General features: G+C 38.7%; 1 protein-coding gene across 1 annotated transcript in view; it reads left to right on the top strand.

Moving 5' to 3' along the window:
- Positions 1-18,262, top strand: part of EFCAB2 (EF-hand calcium binding domain 2) — an 89,161-nt gene extending 70,899 nt beyond the window's left edge. The window contains exons 4-7 of the mRNA XM_010591058.3: positions 9,304-9,383; positions 9,991-10,033; positions 10,144-10,210; positions 17,189-18,262. Coding sequence (XP_010589360.1) covers positions 9,304-9,383; positions 9,991-10,033; positions 10,144-10,210; positions 17,189-17,304 — 306 coding nt within the window. The 3' untranslated portion in view covers positions 17,305-18,262. The remainder of the gene's footprint in view (positions 1-9,303; positions 9,384-9,990; positions 10,034-10,143; positions 10,211-17,188) is intronic.
- The last annotated feature ends 656 nt before the right edge of the window (positions 18,263-18,918 follow it).

The raw sequence follows: 18,918 nt of genomic DNA on the forward strand, positions 1-18,918 counted from the left end.
TGCATTCTTCTTTGACAATAATTTATAAAAATGTTAGATGAAATCAGTTTCATCATAATACCATGAAGAGTTTACTCTTAATGTTACTATAGCTATATATATATGCCTATATTTTTATACTATATATACCTAAATATAAGGCAAGTTTTGTTTTTTAGCCAACATTGCCCCTCAAAAAATAAGGTATCACCTTAGTAATTATTGCTGGATACATGTCCTTATAATCACAAATGTTGACAAGCAACAAGCTCTTTAACAGAATATAATAATTTGTTACATCACGGAGCTCATGAACATACACACCTACAAAAAGAGGGGAAAAAGCCAGTTTTCCTAATATGGGAATAAGTACTTATGGCTTGGGATAAAATTTTCAATTGGTGGTATTGTACAGATTCGAAAAGTACTTAGGAAGATAATGTGCTCTAGAAAATGACAGTATATTTCAGCAATAAAAAGAATTAACTACTGATTCATGCTACAGTAGGGATGGACCTCAAAAATATTTGCTAAGCAAAAGAAGCCAGTCACAAAGATCACATATTGTATGAGTCCATTTATACAAATTGCCTAGAAAAGAATTTATAGAGACAGAAAGCAAATCAGTGGTTACCTAAGGCTTGGGGTAGGACTAGAGATTAACTGGAAAAGGGCTTAAGGGAACTTTTCAGGGTGATAGCAATGTTCTAAAACTGGATTCTACTATAGTTGCACAACTTTATGAATTTATTGTAAATCAATGAATTGTACAGTTGCAATGGGTGAAGTTTATGGTATGTAAATTTTGTCTGAATAAATCATTTTGAAAATTGTCATTATACATCCTTCCAACATTTATTCTTAAAACACTAAAAATATCTCTCTTCCAGATACCATTTTTCCCTTAGAAACTGGAAAAGATTTTTTTTTTTAGATGATAAATACCTGATGTTGGCACTCTTATACGTAACTAATAGCAATATAAATTGCTGGTATTCGTAGTACCTTTCTGGAGAGCAGTTTAATCATGCATATCAACAATCTGAAAAAAGTACATGCTCATTGATTTTTTTTCCTGGAAGAAATACTGTCATTTAGAGCAAACGCTACGATTTAGCTCAAAAAGTTGTCTTAGGCTGTGTTCTCTAGAGAAACAAAACGAGTAACATGCATAAATATATATATAGAGAGAGATCTATATCAAGGAAATGGCTCATGTGGTTGTAGAAGCTATAATGTCCCAAGTCTGTGGGTTAGGATAGAGGTCTCTCCTGATTCACCTAGCTGCAGGGTCTTGCAAACCCAAGACCAGCAGGTCGAAGAGCAGGGCTCTTGCTCACAGGCTGTGAAGGTTGACAAATCCCAAGATCAGCAGGCAAGACCTCAGGTTAGCTGCTAGCTCAAGTCCCAAGAGCCGGAGGTTAGGTGAACAGGAGCCAGCTGCAGGATCCAGAATGAGCAAAAGCCCCCAAGCCCTGCCACAATGTCCACCCACACTTAATGCAGGCCACACATCCAAGGAAACTCCCCTTCAACTGTTTGGCTACTCACAGCAGATCCCATCATGGGTGTGATCACATATCGTATCTCAACAGAGAAGTGACCACAATATCACACAACTGCCAAAACACTGAAAATCATGGCCCAGCCAAGGTGACACACAATCTTAAGCATCACAGATGTTAATTACACTATTGTTTATAACAACAATTGGAAACAACGTGAATGTCTGTTAGTAGGAAAATGGTTAAATGAACTTTGGTTTATCCATATAATAAAATGCTGTCCAATCATTAAACATATGTTTTAAAAGACCTGGTAAGATGTTCATGATGTGTTAAGTAAAAAAGCCAATAGACCAGAATTTCATTTTTGCTAAAATGTATACATATATTTATATACATACACACGTAATGTTGCTATAACCAACCCAAACCAGCTACTGCCTAGTCAGTTCCAACTCGTGGTGGCCTAGGGTGTGTCAGAATAGTACTGTGCCCCATAGAATTTTCATGGTTGTGACCTTTCAGAAGCAGATTGTCAGGCCTTTCTTCCAAGGTGCCTCTGTGTGGGTTTAAACTGCCAACCTTTTGGTTAGTAGCTAAGTGCTTAGCTATGTGCGCCAACGACACACTCATGTATGTAGATATAAACGTATGTAAATAAATGCCAAAAAAAAATTCCAGCTTCATATGCAGAGATGTAATCTTTGGATGACGGGATCATGGGATGACTTGTATTCTTTATGCTTTTCTGTATTTTTTAGTTTTCCTGCAAAGAAACATGTATCTCCTCTGTAATAAGGAAAAAATGAAAAGAAAACTGCATTGTATGATTCAAAAAGTTGTCTAGTGGTGACAAAGATACTGGTGTTGAAGACGTTGGGAGTTTGAACAAAATTGCTTTATAAAATATAAAAATAAACTGTTGTTGTTGTGTGCCATCAAGTCGATTCCGACTCATAGTGACCCTATAGGACAGAGTAGAACTGCGCCATAGGGTTTCCAAGGAGTGACTGGTGGATTCAAACTGCTGACCTTTTGGTTAGCAACCTGAGCTCTTATCCACTTTGCCACTAGGGCTCCATATAAAAATAAGTAGTGATATTTTAAAATTAACATGTTATTATATATATGATTTAAAATATACCTGTGGACCTAATATAGTTTGTGTATTCAACTTGACCACAATTCCTTTAAGGGATTTTCCCATTAGGAAAAAGAGGATCACTTTTCATTCATGATAGCTATATTCAGACATTTATTGTGTTAACCACGGCTCCTTTGTTTAAGCTAAATCTCAGTCCAGGTTAAAGCTTTTCTTCCGATCTCACTGCAACACAATTTTTTAAAAATTGCTTTTGGTATAAACAGGTTAAAGAGTACCTTAGTGGGAACACTTGCTTTAACACTTGCTGTCTTTGTCAAGGAAACCCTGGTGGAGTAGTGGTTAAGTGCTACAACTGCTAACCAAAAGGTTGGCAGTTCGAATCCACGAGGCGCTCCTTGGAAACTCTATGGGGCAGTTCTACTCTGTCCTATAAGGTCGCTATGAGTCGGAGTCCACTCGACGGCAGTGGGTTTGGTTTGGTTTTTGGTCTTTGTCAAATATGAGTGGTCTCTACTAGGGTAAGGAAGGGGCTCTCAAGCGTACCTGGAGAGAAACACACTGAAAAGGATGAAACAATACGTGTAGCTGGAGCATCTTGAGTCCCACCCTCAGAGGATAAATGGGGGAAATTAATGTTCCGACAGACACATCACTTCAAATTACAGAAACTCACCATTGGAAGGGACCTTACAGATTACCTGGTTTAGCTACCTGTTGATTCTTGGAAGTTCTAATGGCCCAACCAAGAGCTGGATTCAGTCTATGTTTGATACTTCCAGTAACATGAAAGGAACCTATAACCCTAACTTTTGCACAACGGCTTCTGCAATCTTTTGAGTAAATAATTTCTCCAAAGTAGGTGGCTTTAAAATTTTTCATTTGTAAAGATAATATCTTTGGTAAATGGTAAATGAATTTTTTTCTTGTTAACAGGAGACAGCTGTTAATTATGCAGGTGCTAATTAATTATAGAAGCTTTCTTTTGGGCAGTGTCCTTTTTGTCTTTCACAATGTTTCTGAAATTTGTCTGATGTAAGAATCGTTGGGGTGCTTGCTAAAAAAAAAAAAAAAGATCCTGGGTGGTACCTTAGCCCTGAATCAGAATATTCGTGTGTGGGGGGGGGGGGTGAGGGTGGGGGTGGGGGTGAGGATCTGGAAATCTGCATTTTAGGAGAAATATCAGGTCACGCTGGTCCATTGTGTCCAGTCTTTTTTCCCTAATCCTCAGTAGTCTTTGTATTGTTGAGCTAAATGAATTTTTGTTATTATTTTATTCTATCCAAGGGAGAGAATGATTTTCTAAATTGTATTTATATTTTGCTTTTGAAACATGATTTATGTCAAAATCTGTATATGTAGTATTTGGAACTTAACTTGAAATATCTCCTGGATTTTGTATTACTACAAATAGTTGAAAAAAACTTATGTACATCTTATTTGGTGACCTGGAACTAGTTGAAATGTAGGCACTTTATAAACCATCTTAACTACTGATCTGATCATGTTTTTTGTGAAGCATGAAATAATTCAATATATTGACTGATGGCTATGTCACTGGGGAGAAATGAATTTTCACCGTGTGTTTTATTGTGCCTATTCAGTGGGCTCAGCATTAAAATAAATACTGCTGTAATGAGAAAAGGGATGGCCTAACGATTTTACTGTGGGAGTTAAAGAACTCTGGGCTGTGATTCCATCAAAACACCTGACTTTGAGGAGCTAAAATTGGCACTTAACCTCTCGGTGCCCATATTTCCTCAAACGTAAAATAGATGAAGAGAATTGACTTAAGCCAAGGTAAAATGAGAAACAGTATCTGCCTCATACTTTGAGCCTTAAATAAATGCTGATATTTTCAAAAAATCCCACAGTATTTACATATTTACTGAGAGTTCTCCATATTGGGCAAGATGAGTCAGAGTCTATGGAATTTCTGAAGGCACTGTGGTAGCTAGCAGAGGCTGGGCCCCTTTGTGTGGTAATGAAAGCAGTGTATTTTCTCCAGGTCACATAAAAAAAAAAAACAAAAAACACATTGCCTTGGAGTCGATTTTGACTCATAGCTTCCCTATAGGATAGAGTAGAACTGCCCCAGGGGGTTTCTAAGGGAATTTTTACGGAAGCAGACTGCCCCATCTTTCTCCCATGGGGCAGCTAGTGGGTTCGAACCACAGACCTTTCACTTAGCAGCTGAGCACTTAACCACTGAGGCACCAGCTCACACAATCATAATTCTTTGGAGGAGGAAAAGCAAGGCATATCAGGGCCTTGGTCTTCTAGGCTGGCACACTGTTAAGATGAATTCAGCATAAATGGTACTTGAGAGCTAAGCTGGGGGATCTCTCTGCAGAAAGGTTTTATTACCTTTACATTCATAAAAACTGTTTAGGTTACTTTTGAATTATCTTCCCCTTTTCAGCACATTAGCCCTCCTCTTAGAAGAAACAAACTCGATTATAAACTTTGCCTCATTCATGTTTGCTGTAACAGGATATATTTGTTTTGTTTGTTTTTGTCTTTTGAAGAGGAGGGGTTTCTGTACTCGCCTTCTCCTTTCCACCCAGAGAGGCTCTGCTGCGGACAGCAGAGGTGGAGACATCACTGCTAATCACATACGCTCTCCTCTAGGCAGGGATCCAGGGAGAACGGACAGCTATTACATCCACCAGCCAATTTAGCACATTATCTTATTCAATCACCATTTTACAGGTCAGGAGGCAGGACCAAACTTCTATATAAACAGTTAGATCATGTGGTGGGATGAGGTGGGTCAATGCGGACTTGCCTGAAATTTCAGCAGCAGAGATTGGTTCTTTTAGGAGGAGCTGTCATTCCATGTCCTAGAACTGGAAATGTATACACTACTGATAGAGATAATAATAGTAACCATAATAGACTCTTAGAGTTCCCATGTAATCTTCACAACAATCCCGTGAGGTAAATATTACTGTTCTCCCTATGTTACAAGTGAGGACACCGAGGCTAGAGGATAAATTTTAATAAGAATATTTTCAACTATCCTTGGTCTAATATGGAGCCCTGGTGGCACAGTGGTTAAGAGCTACCGCTGCTAACCAAAAAGTCAGCGTTCAAATCCACGAGCTGCTCCCTCGAATCCCTATGGGGCAGTTCTACCCTGTCCTGTAGGGTTGCTGTGTTTCGGAATTGACTCAACGGCATCAGGTTTGCTTGGGTTTTGGGTCTAATATAGTGAATATACTGTGATATGTTTCTATGAAGAAGGCAATTTCCTTTTTTTTTTTTTTAATATCCTAATCAATACAGAAGTCAAGGGGATTTTCCCATTATGACTTTGCTGTAAGTGAAGAATTGGCAACGGATTCTTAGTCTTTTCGAATGCGTCTGATGTAATTTAGGGAACTCTTTCTTGAATTCATTTCATTGTAAGTTGGTTAGTTGGATTTTCCCTTGGAGAAAATTGGTCCGGACTGCTCCATTTTCTCTGTATCAGCTCTGTAAAATACACTACTAAATTTTGAGTATCTGCTTTGTTAATCTTCAATTGATAAGCTGTAAGAATTTCTGCTTGATGACAGTGACTTTGGATAAAAATACGCCATATATATTTAGAATATTACTCTGTTTTATGTGTGTAAATGTTGTACACACATATAATGCTATATATACATACAATGTATACTATAGAGCATGCTTCAGTATTTAATATATTTTTATCTACGGATTTAAATAATCATTGAGTCATCGTTTCATAACATTTCTAAAAACTAGTGTTCTTGTTCTGTCTTACTGATGGCTTCATAGTTCTTGTCCTGTCTTACTGATGGCTTCATAGATCTTGTTCTGTCTTACTGATGGCTTCATAGTTCTTGTCCTGTCTTACTGATGGCTTCATAGTTCTTGTCCTGTCTTACTGATGGCTTCATAAAGTTAACTAGCTTGTCCTGCACCACAAATTATAGAAACCCTCCCCCCTTTTTTTAGATTCCCAGAAATCATTTGCTGCCCTTTTCTTGTTTCTCTTCCATGATGGAGGAATATACCATATTTTAAAAATACCTTTTAAAAAACAAATGAAATCTGAATGACATATGTTTAGTTAATAATAATGTATCAATATTGGCTCTTTAGTTGAAACAAATGTACCACAGTAATGTAAGAGTTAACCACAGGGAACTGGGTGAGGGTGTACAGCAACTCTCTGTACGATCTTTGCCCCCGAAGTTATTCCAAAATAAAAAGTTCATTTAAATATTCAAAACCATTTTTATAATATAAAATCATGTCTAGTCCATATGCAGCCTCCCATAAATGCTGTATCTAGAATTATCCTATTATCATATTGTTTTTATGCCATTGCTTGTAATTCTTTTTGTATGAAAGAATGGATTAGATGTGGCCTCTAGAGGACAGTGTTGGGTCACAGAAAGATTTGACATAGGCATATTACCATTTTTCTTCTCACTTTTTAACCATACGCCCTCTGTTTATACATTATCCCTCTTTAAAAAAAAAAAATGAAGTAAAGAAAATATATGCTGCTTCTGCTTTCCTGAAGAGTTGGAGATAGTCTGTTTTAACTTTTTATTTTTGTATGATTTTGGCTCTACAAAAATCTATCGGGCATACGGCAGAGCTCTCACCATAGTGTTCATGGCTCCTGAGAGTCGTGAGGGAGCCCAGGGGAGCACCGTGAGGCACTGCATCGTATGCCATTTGTGAGTTCTGACGTGATGGAGAGAGAATCATAGAGTTGAACTTCATTTGGAAAAACTAAAAACAGCTTGTAGATCGATGAAGATGCTCCTAAAATAAAGAGGGATTTTGATCTTTTAAAGGTTGAGACTATTTGTTGGGGTTGGAGGAGACAGGCAAGCAAACCATTGCTCCAGCTTTTAGAGCCAATTTTTGGGGCAACCAGAATAGAAACTCAACATTTTAATTTTAAAATCATTGCTTCTTAAGTAATCTCATGAGATTGATGTTTTATTTTCCAGAGGCTCCTGAGGGTTGGGAGTTACAGAGTATTTATTACTCAAGCACATCAGAGCTATATGAACATTAGTTTGCAAAACGCTCAGCCTGGATCAGGAGGCAACTGAGAACAATTTTTCGTGTATTGATGGGCTTAGAAAGCCTAAAACACATCATTCTGTCATCCTGGAGTCTGAGGGCTCCAGGATCTTCATGGTGTGAATGCCGTGTAAACGTAATAAAAAATAGTTGTCATTTGGATGACAGTGTGTTCCATTTAGCAGCGACATATATATTTCTTATTTTTTGCTCAAAAAATAAATCAGTTAAAAGCTCATCTGTTGAATTGAGATCTATGAGCCTTTTAATAGAATTTTTTAAAGGGAGTGAAAAATTTATAGCTCTTTAGAAATACCCTGACATGAAAGTTAAGATCAATAGTGTTTTGTTCAGCCATTCCATCAAAGTTGAGCCACTGGGCAGAGATCTGTCTCTATTGCATGGTACCAAAAATTCTCTTTCTCAGCCATAGTGTCCTCTTAATTTAATGGTGGTATTGCCAAGTTCCATATACCATCTACGTATTTAATAACTATTAAAGTGATTTGAGTTGTACTTTGGTCCTTGGGATAATGATTGGTCGCCTAACCTGGTCCCTCATCCAGTGTTCCTTACTTGTCTCAGGAAAAGGCACCACTCCATCCAGCTGTGTAACTTGTCCTTGACTTCTGTTTTCTCATCCCTATCCACAATGGATCCAGCACCAGGCCTGTCGGTTTTACTTCTCAAATATTTCTTGAAGCCATTCACTTCTGTCTTCATGGCCACCACCCCAATCCTAGCCATCTTTATAACTGCTTAGACTGTTGCCTCCCCACCCACAACCAGTATTATCTTTCAGAACGTACATCTATTCAGACCTTAGCTTTCTCATTGTTTTTAGGATAACAACCAAAATCTTTTACGGACAATGAGGCCCTGCAAAAGGCCCTGTGTCTCTCTCCAGCCTCATCGGTAAATGTCCTCCTCCCTGCCTCCTGTGTTCCAGCTTCATGGCCTCCAAAGCGTCTGTCTACCTCGGAGTCTCCTTCACGCTGCCTGTCTAGTTGCCTTCTACTTGCTCGTCCTTTATAAATACCTCAAGGGTTATTTCCCCAGGAATGCTTTTCCTGATCTTGTGGTCTAGAAGTTTCCTTTTATGGACCTATGTTCCTTTACTTCATTATGCTTATGTAAATTTATAACTGGATACTTAGTTATTATTTTTAGTAGTAACGTATATCTCCCCTAGCAGAATATAAGTGCTGTGAGCAGGGATCATGCCCAGGTGTGCTCATCATCCAATCCCCAGCACTTGGCTCAGTGCTGGGAAAACAGCTGCTTAATACGTTTGTTGAATGGATGAGTGCTATTTGTTTTTCATTTTTATTGTATTTTAGATGAAGGTTTACAAAGCAAAATAGTTTCTCATCAAACAATTAATACACATATTGTTTTGTGACATTGGTTGCCAACCCCATGGCATGTCAATACTCTTCCCTTCTTGACTTTGGATTCCCCATTACCAGCTTTCCTGTCTCCTCCTGCCTTGTTGTCCTGGCCCCTGGGCTGGTGTGCCCATTTAGTCTCCTTTTGTTTTATGGGCCTGTCTAATCCTTGGCTGAAGGGCAACCCTTAGGAGTGCCTTCATTACTGAGCTATAAGGGTACCAGGGGACCGTACTCTAGGGGTTGAGTGACTATTTCTTTGTTGACTGTTTAGGTAGAAGAAGAAGAACCCACTGGATACATTCGATTAGAAAAATTTCTTCCAGTAATGACCAGAGCACTACTGGAAAGAAGGTAAGTAAGTGTAATTGTTAAGGCGAAATAGTGTTTAGAATTATGTAAACTTCGAAACACTTGGCATTTTCATTTTGTATATTCAACCAATATTTATCTTAAGGTAGCTTCCTTCTAACCTTTCACTATACTTCTGAACTTCCAATTGTTATGTTCTTAGAAATATCAACCACTTTGGAATTAATCTAAATAAAGCATAATTAAAGAGCAAATAAGCTATAAAAATTGTAAGTCAATACCTTTGTTATCTCCTATTCTGAATTACCAAATAAAAATTGGTCCTAATTATTTTTCTAGCAGAAATGTGGCATTAGCTTGTCATAATTGTTTTATAGAAGACGTTTTGTTCTCAGATAAATTGATTTCCATAATGATGAAAAAAAGTAATAGATAACATGTGATATACCAGTGATTTTGAACTAAGTATTTCCTGTAGGGGTGGGTTTCCTTCAATTTCAATATCTAGAAATCCAAAAAGATTTCACTGAGGGAAGTTTAATTAAACCAGTATGTTAACAGCTTTTATTTTGTTTTATGTAGTCACTTATTATGGAGATACTGAAGATAAAATACTGTGGCACTTATTTCTTTTATTGCCTTATCATAGATACAGACCAATTCCAGAAGATGTCCTTCTTCGTGCTTTTGAGGTGTGTAAGCCCTAGACTTTGTGTATTAATGTACATTTATGTGAAAAGTTGATAATGCAGAATTTTCTCATCAAACAAAATTATCATCCTTATCTCTTTTTCCCTCCTAGGTATTAGATCCAGCTAAACGTGGGTTTCTCACTAAGGAAGAGCTGGTCAAGTACATGACTGAAGAAGGTAAGAGTGACTTATTACTGATCTATTTATTTATTACTGGTCTATTTATTACTGACCTACTGACTTATATAAGGGTTAATAATTTTAACAATAATTAGGTACAGCAGAAACTATATGTAAGATAAGGGGATACTTTAAAATCAATCCGTATGGTTAAAAAAAGTCATTTACTATTCCTCTTATTTTGGTTTTGTGGGTGGTTTCTCTTTCATGGTGGGTAAGAGGACAAAGGGTAGGGCAAAGAGAGATGGATTCTTGCCTCATAGGACTTTGTAAAGTATAATGATTGCTTTTATAAATTGCAGTCCTTCCCCTCACTTAGAGTATTTCCAGAATAAGACATATGCCACCTGGAAAACATGAGCTATCAGTCACTATAAATCAATGACAGTTACTAGATTGAAGACTTGAATTGGAATATAAAATAATTCCTTTTAAAAGAGCTTTTCAGTTGGTGAAGTTACAGATAATACAGCCTCAATTGAATATGAATTTGCACAAAAAATTTTCAGTTTTTTATGCGAATAGTACCACATATATTTGCTTTGAACATGAGTTATACACACACACATACATACACATTTATGACTAATACCTACACATCCATATATGCCAGCATGTTACCTTTAGGAACTCTCTCGTTAGTCTTATATGTAAATTAGTTTCACCTGAATGTCAGCAGCCTGATGGACATTCTCTCAATATCATTCTTACATTGGTCACCTCCCCACTTTCCATGCAAAGTTAAGAGTTCGGTCTCCTTTGCTAAGTTCACTCCTTTGTAGATTGAGTCTTGAATGAGTCAGAGTCCCTAATCACTAGAATCAGAATCGAAATTGCAAGTAGTCAGTCTCGGGAGACAACTTAGCCAATTGGCATAACATAGTTCACAAAGGTAATGTTCTGTATCCTATTTTGGTCAGTAGTGTCTGGGGTCTTAAAAGCTTGCGAGAGGCCATCTAATGTACAACTGTTATATATTAATATGTATATTTTTGGAGCAAAAGAGACTGAAGGAAATCGAAGGTTCAAAGAAGAAACTAGTCCACGGGACTAAGAGCCCACACAAACCATAACCTCTTTTAACCTGAGACCAGAAGAACTAGATGGTGCCTGGCCACCACTACTGACCATTCTGACCAGGAATACAATAGAAGGTCCCAAACAGAATGGGAGAAAAATGTAGAACAAAATTCAAATTCCTAAAAATGACCAGACCTACTGGGCCAATAGAGACTAGAAGAACCTCCAAGCCTAACGTCCCAAGATACCTTTTGAACTTGGAATTGAAGCTATCTCTGCAGGTCACCTTTCAGCCAAATAATGGATTGGCTTATAAAATAAACAATACCACCTGCGAGCAATGTGCTCCCTTAAACAGTTAACTCTAGGAGACTGAATGTCAACATTTACCCAAAAGCAAAGATGAGAAGGCAAGGAAGGGAAGGGAAGCTAGATCAGTGGAAACAGAACAAACAGAATGGAAATACTGAGAATGCTGACACATTGTAAAAATTGTAAACAATGGTATGGAACAATTTGTATAAAAAATTGTTAAAGGGGAACTTAATTTGCTGTGTAACCTTTCACCTACAATGCAATAAAATATTATTTTTTAAAAAGTACGAGTAATTATGAGTAGGGAATTTGTCTACATGCACAACTGGTTTGACCGTTTTAACTTGATCCACCATCAGGTGGGAACACAGGGAATGAGAGTAAGGAAAGAATGACACAGTAATCATAGCGACTACCCGAGAACACTGATGACATTAAAATTACCCTAGGGATTAACTTTGATGGGAATATTATGACTTTCAAAGCATCAGCCTCTTAATCCTAAGGATTGATTTAAGAAAAGTAAAGCCTAGCTTATATTAGGCAATATGAATCTAGCCAAAATGGCCAAGACAGTTAAATTTCTTTAGTATTGTATGCCTACTGTGTGTTTAGTATTTAGTAAGTCCAGTGAGGGGTAATGATGCTGAAATCTGCTCCCTATCTTAAGGATATTACCATCTTATTGGGGAAATAAAACTAATTTTTAAAATAATTCAGAATACAAGAGAATAGAAAAATAAGTATTGGAAGGTTGATCTGGGCTGGACCAGCCTGGAAAACTTGGTAAAATTTATTTGGGTGAGCTGTTGAGGGCAGGGGGAGTAACTTGTACGTTGTGTTATCTCCAGCATTTAATGCACCACTCCACACATACCTGGTCTTATCAAATGTTTGTTGAATGAATGAGTGAGTAGATGAATGAAGAATGGGTGAGGGAAACATTATGGATGGATAAAACAGTATAAAGACAAATGGGGAGGTAGGAATGAGCACGGTATTTCAGGAGTTTGTGAGAAGATAGGTCTAGCTGGCCCAGAGAGTCTTGTTGGCAAGCAGTAGGAAATGAATTTAGATAGATTTACTGGGGATAGATTGTGGAGGCTTAGGCTCAGGAGTTTGGAATCCATCCTATGGGCAATAGAGAAACATTGCTGTGTTTTGACTGAATGACTCACATGGTGCAGAAAGAATTGTAGAAAGGTTAATCTGGTGATGATAGGTGGGTTAGATAAGTGAGAAAGAGATTAGAGAAGGGAGACCAGTTAGAAGGCTATTTCGGCATTCTCAAGGTACCCTAATAAAGGCCTGACCTGGGTCATGGCAATGGGAATGGAAAGAAGGGACTGAGGGAATAGACTGTATTTATAGCAGGATCCACAGGTCATGACGAGTAATGGAGTGTAGGGGACAAAGATGGAAGCTGACTGAAAAGTAACAACAAGGCTCTAACCTTACTTAGTGATGGATCAGATGCTGCTGACTGAAATAGGGAAATCAGGAATGGACTAAAATGTATATGGGGACAATTGTGTGGTTTACTTTGAAGTGCTACAGTTAAAAAAAAAACAAAAACAAAAAGACTGGTTGCCATCGAGTTGATTCTGACTCCTGGCAACCCCATGAGTAGAACTGCTCCACAGGGTTTTCTTGGCTGTAATCTTTGCTGAAGTAGATTGCCAGGCTTTTCTTCTGAGGCTCCTCTGAGTGGGTTCAAACTGCCAACCTTTATGTTAGAGGACGAACTCAAGCCATTTGCACCACCCAGAGCCTTAAGGAAATTGCTGTCAAGTTGATCCCAACTCGTGGACATCCCATGCATTGCAGTGTAGAACTGTGCTCCATAGGGTTTTCAAGGCTGTGACCTTTGGGAAGCAGATCACCAGGCCTTTTCTTCTGAGGCTCCTCTCTGTGGGTTTGAACTGCCAACCTTTCAGTTAATAGCCCAGCACTTAACCATCGGTGCCACCCAGGGACTTCTGGGGGTACTTAAAGGTCAACTATTGAGTATCTCAGTAGACTAAGTATAAAATGATTATTTTCAGATAATATTTTTAGAACACATATGGTTTCGGTGATTTATTCAACAAATATTATTAAACAGCCTCTACATTATACGAGCTAATATGTTTGATAGTGATTTGTTAGCTATAAAGTACTACTAGATAAGTGCTATGGCTGTTAGCCAAGAGTTCGGCAGTTCGAATCTACCAGGCACTCCTTGGAAACTCTACAGGGCAGTTCTACTCTGTCCTGCAGGGTCGCATGAGTTGGAATCGACTCGACAGCAGTGGGTAAAGTACTATACAAACCTAAGATATTATTGTTGTATGTAACAGACCCATCAGCCATCTGTGATAGCAGTTTATTAGCTAGGTAAAATAGTTGCTTAACAATTGGTGCTTTGAGATTTTTCAAAATTCTATAAATTGTTTTTAAGTACATCTGTGCTTTAAAGGAGTCTTGTCAGCACAGTGATTAAGAGCTTGGCAGCTAATTAAAAGGTTGGCAGTTTGAATCCACCAGCCGCTTCTTGGAAACCCTGTGGGGCAGTTCCACTCTGTCCTATAGGGTCTCTATGAGTTGGATTCCACTCAACGGAAATGGGTTTGGTTTTTGATATGCTTTAAAGCAGTAGGGATTAAAGTTACTTTCAGAGTATCCACAGAATATCAGACACACTCATTAGTCTGAGACTACACTCTAAATGCCCAGGACGTCATACGATGAACATCATAAGTCACATGGAATCGAGTTCTTACGAGATAGAACACAGGGTAGAAGTCCACGTGTGTCCAGGCACGTGTATTGTATCAGGCAGTATCTAGCAGCAGGAAAAATGTAAAAAAAAGTTTTTAAACATGTTGCTTCCTGAAATCCAGGATACTGGGAAACAGAGACATCGGGGAAGGGGGAGCTAGTTTTCAGGGATTTCCATCTGTGAGTTGTCATAGCACAGCTGTTTTAAGCCACATTTCTTATGTCCACGCTGTATGCTGTCTTCATAAACAAGAACCACAGGTAGACACCGAAGGAAAAAAAATGTTGCTTCCTATGCACCAGGCATTGTTCTAAGTGCTTTTCAAATAACAACACATTTAATCTTCATAGCAATTCTATGAGATAGGTGGTATCATCATCTCCGTTTTTACAGACAGAAAAACTGAGGCCCAGAGAGGTTAAGGGACTTACCCAAGATCTTCGAGCTAGTAAGGCTCCGGCAGCATTTGAACTCGCTGGCATTTGAGCAGTCTGGCTCCAAAGCCTGTGCTTTTAACCATTAAGCTGTTTTCCTCCCATCCTTGATCCAATACTGTATACCTGTTTCCTTGCCCAAGAGAACAGTGTGACTCCCTTCTGTGTTTTACTGGGACCAAGGCCTTATAGAGTGTGGTGGTCAGATTCCAGTTCCACCACACACTAACTGAGGCTGGCTGCCCATTCCTTTGTGTTCTGGTGTCCTCAACTGTAAATGGGGATAATAACAGCTCTTACCTCTCACGAGGTCTTAGGAGATTAACTCAGTTAATATATGTGAAGCACTTAGATCAGAGTCTGGCACACAGTAGCACTGAGTAAATGTTTGTTGTTAGTGTTCTTTTCAGTTTCTCAGGACCTAGGTAGTGCCTATCAAAGTCCATTTGGCAGTGGATTTAGTATTTAAAAATCAGGTGTAACAAAGATTCAGAATTTGACTTTTAGGCATTGTTTATTTTCTTAGGCTATAAGCATGATTCCAGACTTTCCCTTGTTTAATAGTACTATCATCATCATCAAAATCCTCGCTTGAATAATTTCAGCATTATTAACTGAAACCCTGGTGACATTGTGGTGGCAGTTTGAATCCACCAGGCATTCCTTGGAAACCATGTGACAGTTCTCCCTTGTCCTGTAGGGTTGCTGTGAGTCGGAATCGATTCAACGGCAATGGGATGGGTGGCACAAACAGTTAAGCACTCGACTCTGATAGCAGAAAGGTTGGCGATTCCCAGAGGTGCCCTGGAAGACAGGCCTGACGATCTGCTTCTGAAAGGTCACAGCCTTGAAAACTCTATGGAGCTGTTCTGCTCTACACACATGGGGTCGTCATGAGTCAAAATGGACTTGACAGCAACTAACAACAACTGAATTCCAACTTAGAAAGCATCGCTTGTAGTTTCAAGTGACTTAGGCTCAGAATGTAGGTAAGCCTCAGGCCTTGGTAACTCACTTACATGGATAAGACTCTTTAGGTATAAGGCAGTGATTTGAATGTTCCGTATTTTTAATGTTGGGACAAAGATCTATCTTAAATAGTCTATAGCCTTCCCAGCATTCTTCCTGAGTTTCCTGCTCATTTTGGAGAAACCAATATCCAGATGGCACTCAGCTATTATCTGAACTCAGTAAAGCCCACAGATTTTCTGTCCAACTTTTGGTTTCATTTGACACCAGCACTGGGCCAAACTATCACAGAGAGGACTGTCTTAAAACAGTTGATAAGTGCCTTCTCTCCCTGGGTTTAGCTGGCATGACTAAGTTGGCAAGACCTGGTTAGGGAATATTCAGAGAGAGAATTGTTACAGTTTCAAGTCTTTGTTATCTGCTTTTCAGCAGCTCTGTGTGTTGTTGTGTCCCAGCGAGTTGATTCTGACTCATAGCATCCCCTATACGACAGAGTAGAATTGCCCCATAGGGTTTCCTAGGCTCTAATCTTTACTGGTAAAGAGCATTGAATATACCATGGTCTTCCAAAAGAATGAACACATATGTCTTGGAAGAAGTACAAACAGAATCCTCCTTAGAAGCAAGGATGGCGAGACATCATTTCATATACTTTGGATATGTTATCAGGAGGGATCAGTGGACGTCATTGAGAAGGACATCATTCTTGGTAGAGGGTCAACAAAAAAAGAGGAAGACCCTCAAGGAGATGGATTGACACCGTGGCTGCAACAATGAGCTCAAGCATAACAAGGATTATGAGGATGATGCAGGACTGGACAGTGTTTCCTTCTGTTGTAAACAGGGTCGCTGTGAGTTGGAACCGACTGGATGGCACCTAACAACAATAATCTTAACCGGTGCAGATCACCAGGTCTTTTTTCCTGTGGAGTGTCTGGTGGATTCGAACCACAGACCTTTCGGTTAGCAGCTGAGCACTCAACCACTGAGCCACTTGAGGTCCTTGCTCAAGATCTTTATGGGGATCATGTTCATCATTAATGGGGTTGCTGCACTGCTGAAATTTTGCATAGCAACCATATAATCCTTTCTTCATACCCTTGCTAAACATTAGATTCCTCATCAGACTGAGCCTTCAGGTTAATCGTTTGGCAGTGTCGGTAGTTTTATTTAAATAAATAAAGAACCTCATACACTCTGTGTTTATGTCTTCCTTCTGTTTGGGCTGAAATGATCAGTTCTACAGGTTGCTTAATCTATGATAACTGCAAGGTAAGATAAGTCCAAAACAGCATGCTCTTTGAACTCCTGGACTGTCATGATGTGCTGGCTCAGAAGCCCATGGGGAGAGTAACTAGTGACACAGTGGGCGCTTGTGGGGCTGCATGGCAGTTAAGCTTCCTGGTGGAAAGGGAAAGACAAAGGAAAAAAATCACAAGATTGTAAATGATGGCTTTTCCATCTTGTCCTTCTCAGGTGAGCCTTTTTCTCAAGAGGAAATGGAAGAAATGCTATCTGCTGCAATTGACCCAGAATCAAATTCAATTCATTACAAGGACTATATAACAATGATGGTGGTGGATGATAATTAAATACTCTAAAGACTTAATTTCTAATTCAAAGGACAATTGAAAAAATTGCTTTGTCCTTGTTAACTTCACATTTTCTCTTATAATTCCTACATCTGGTAATTAATACCTCTTGACATAACTCTTTCAAGATATTTTGCTTTTTAAGATGATTGTAACAATTGAAAGTGTAAATATATTTAGTATGTTTAGCTTGTGGAATGACAAATTGTAAATTATTTGAAAACGATTCTTAACAACATTTTAACTTCTTCCATGGATTCTTGTTTGTTTTCTACCATAAGACCTCTGTTGCCTTCAAATTAATTAAACTGACAGAATGAAGAATGACTGGAATGGCCCAAGGTTTGGCATATAAAGATCTTGGAAAGGGGCAGAAGGACCACAAACTGAAAATAGTAGCAATATGATTAAGTCTTCTTTTTTAAACAACAACAAATGCTTCAACAATCTGAATGTGGAAGGAGAGAAATTGGAATGAATATTAATAACTGATTCCTTATGAGTACCAACTCTAAATTTATTTTTGAGATAATAGTAAGCTAGTACAAAAATTTAAATTTGTTAATTCAGCATGTTACCCTTTATGGAATAGCTGAAGAATATGAGATAATTGAATCTAGAGAAAAGAAGATTGAATGGAAACTGATCATGTAAAGTAGACACAGTTCTCTCCTGGCCTTTAGAACTCTCACCTGTTTAGACTATCTCTCTTGGGAATATCCTCCTGAATACTGACTAAGAATATTGAAAATTTTTATGGTGTGCAGGAGGTACAGCTGTTTAAAGAGCAGAATAAAGTTACCTGAGCACAAGGTGTATCAGTGGAAGGATGCACAGGGATTTACAAGCAAAGAAAAATGTAAGGTAAAGGAAAATCTTTCATTACCTATATATTATTTCATACAACACAATACACACACTGTGATCTCTATTACAAGATGGCTTCACCAGCACAGGAAACCCTGGTGGCGTAGTGGTTAAGAGCTATGGCTGCTAACCAAAACGTCAGCAGTTAGAATCTACCAGGGGCTCCTGGGAAACTGTATGGGGAAGTTCTACTCTGTCCTATAGGGTCATTATAAGTCAGAATTGACTTGATGGCAGTGGGTTTCGCCAGTGTATTTATGTATATACAGACAAACATTTATTGTTGCTTGTAGGTATTACTCTTAGGCGTGCAGTCTTGCTCCCCAACAGGGGAGACTGCGACTCAAGAGACTGTCATTTTTCATTCATTCATGAAACATTTACTGAGTATCATTACGTAATGTGCTAGGAGCTGGAGATGCAAGATAAATAAATCCCTTACTAATCAACCTCATAGTTTAGTGAGGAAGACCTGCAAGTCAGCCAGCAATCCCATTTCAAATCGGGAAATATTCAGGATACTATGGAAGTACATAGAGGGGCTGCTAACTTAGCCTGGTGGGGAGGGAGTTTGGTGGGAGAGATGGGATGCTGAGCAGAGAAGCCTTCCCAGAACAGATAATACCTGCCTTAAAAATGAGCAGTTTACTAAATGGGTGACAGGGCACAGAGTATGCCAACAGGAGAGCAGCAAGTACAAAAAACCCAGAGGTGTCATGAAACATGGAACCATCTGGAAATTGAAAG

The sequence above is a fragment of the Loxodonta africana genome, chromosome 25 (assembly GCF_030014295.1).
Source record: "Loxodonta africana isolate mLoxAfr1 chromosome 25, mLoxAfr1.hap2, whole genome shotgun sequence".
Lineage (NCBI taxonomy): Eukaryota > Metazoa > Chordata > Mammalia > Proboscidea > Elephantidae > Loxodonta > Loxodonta africana.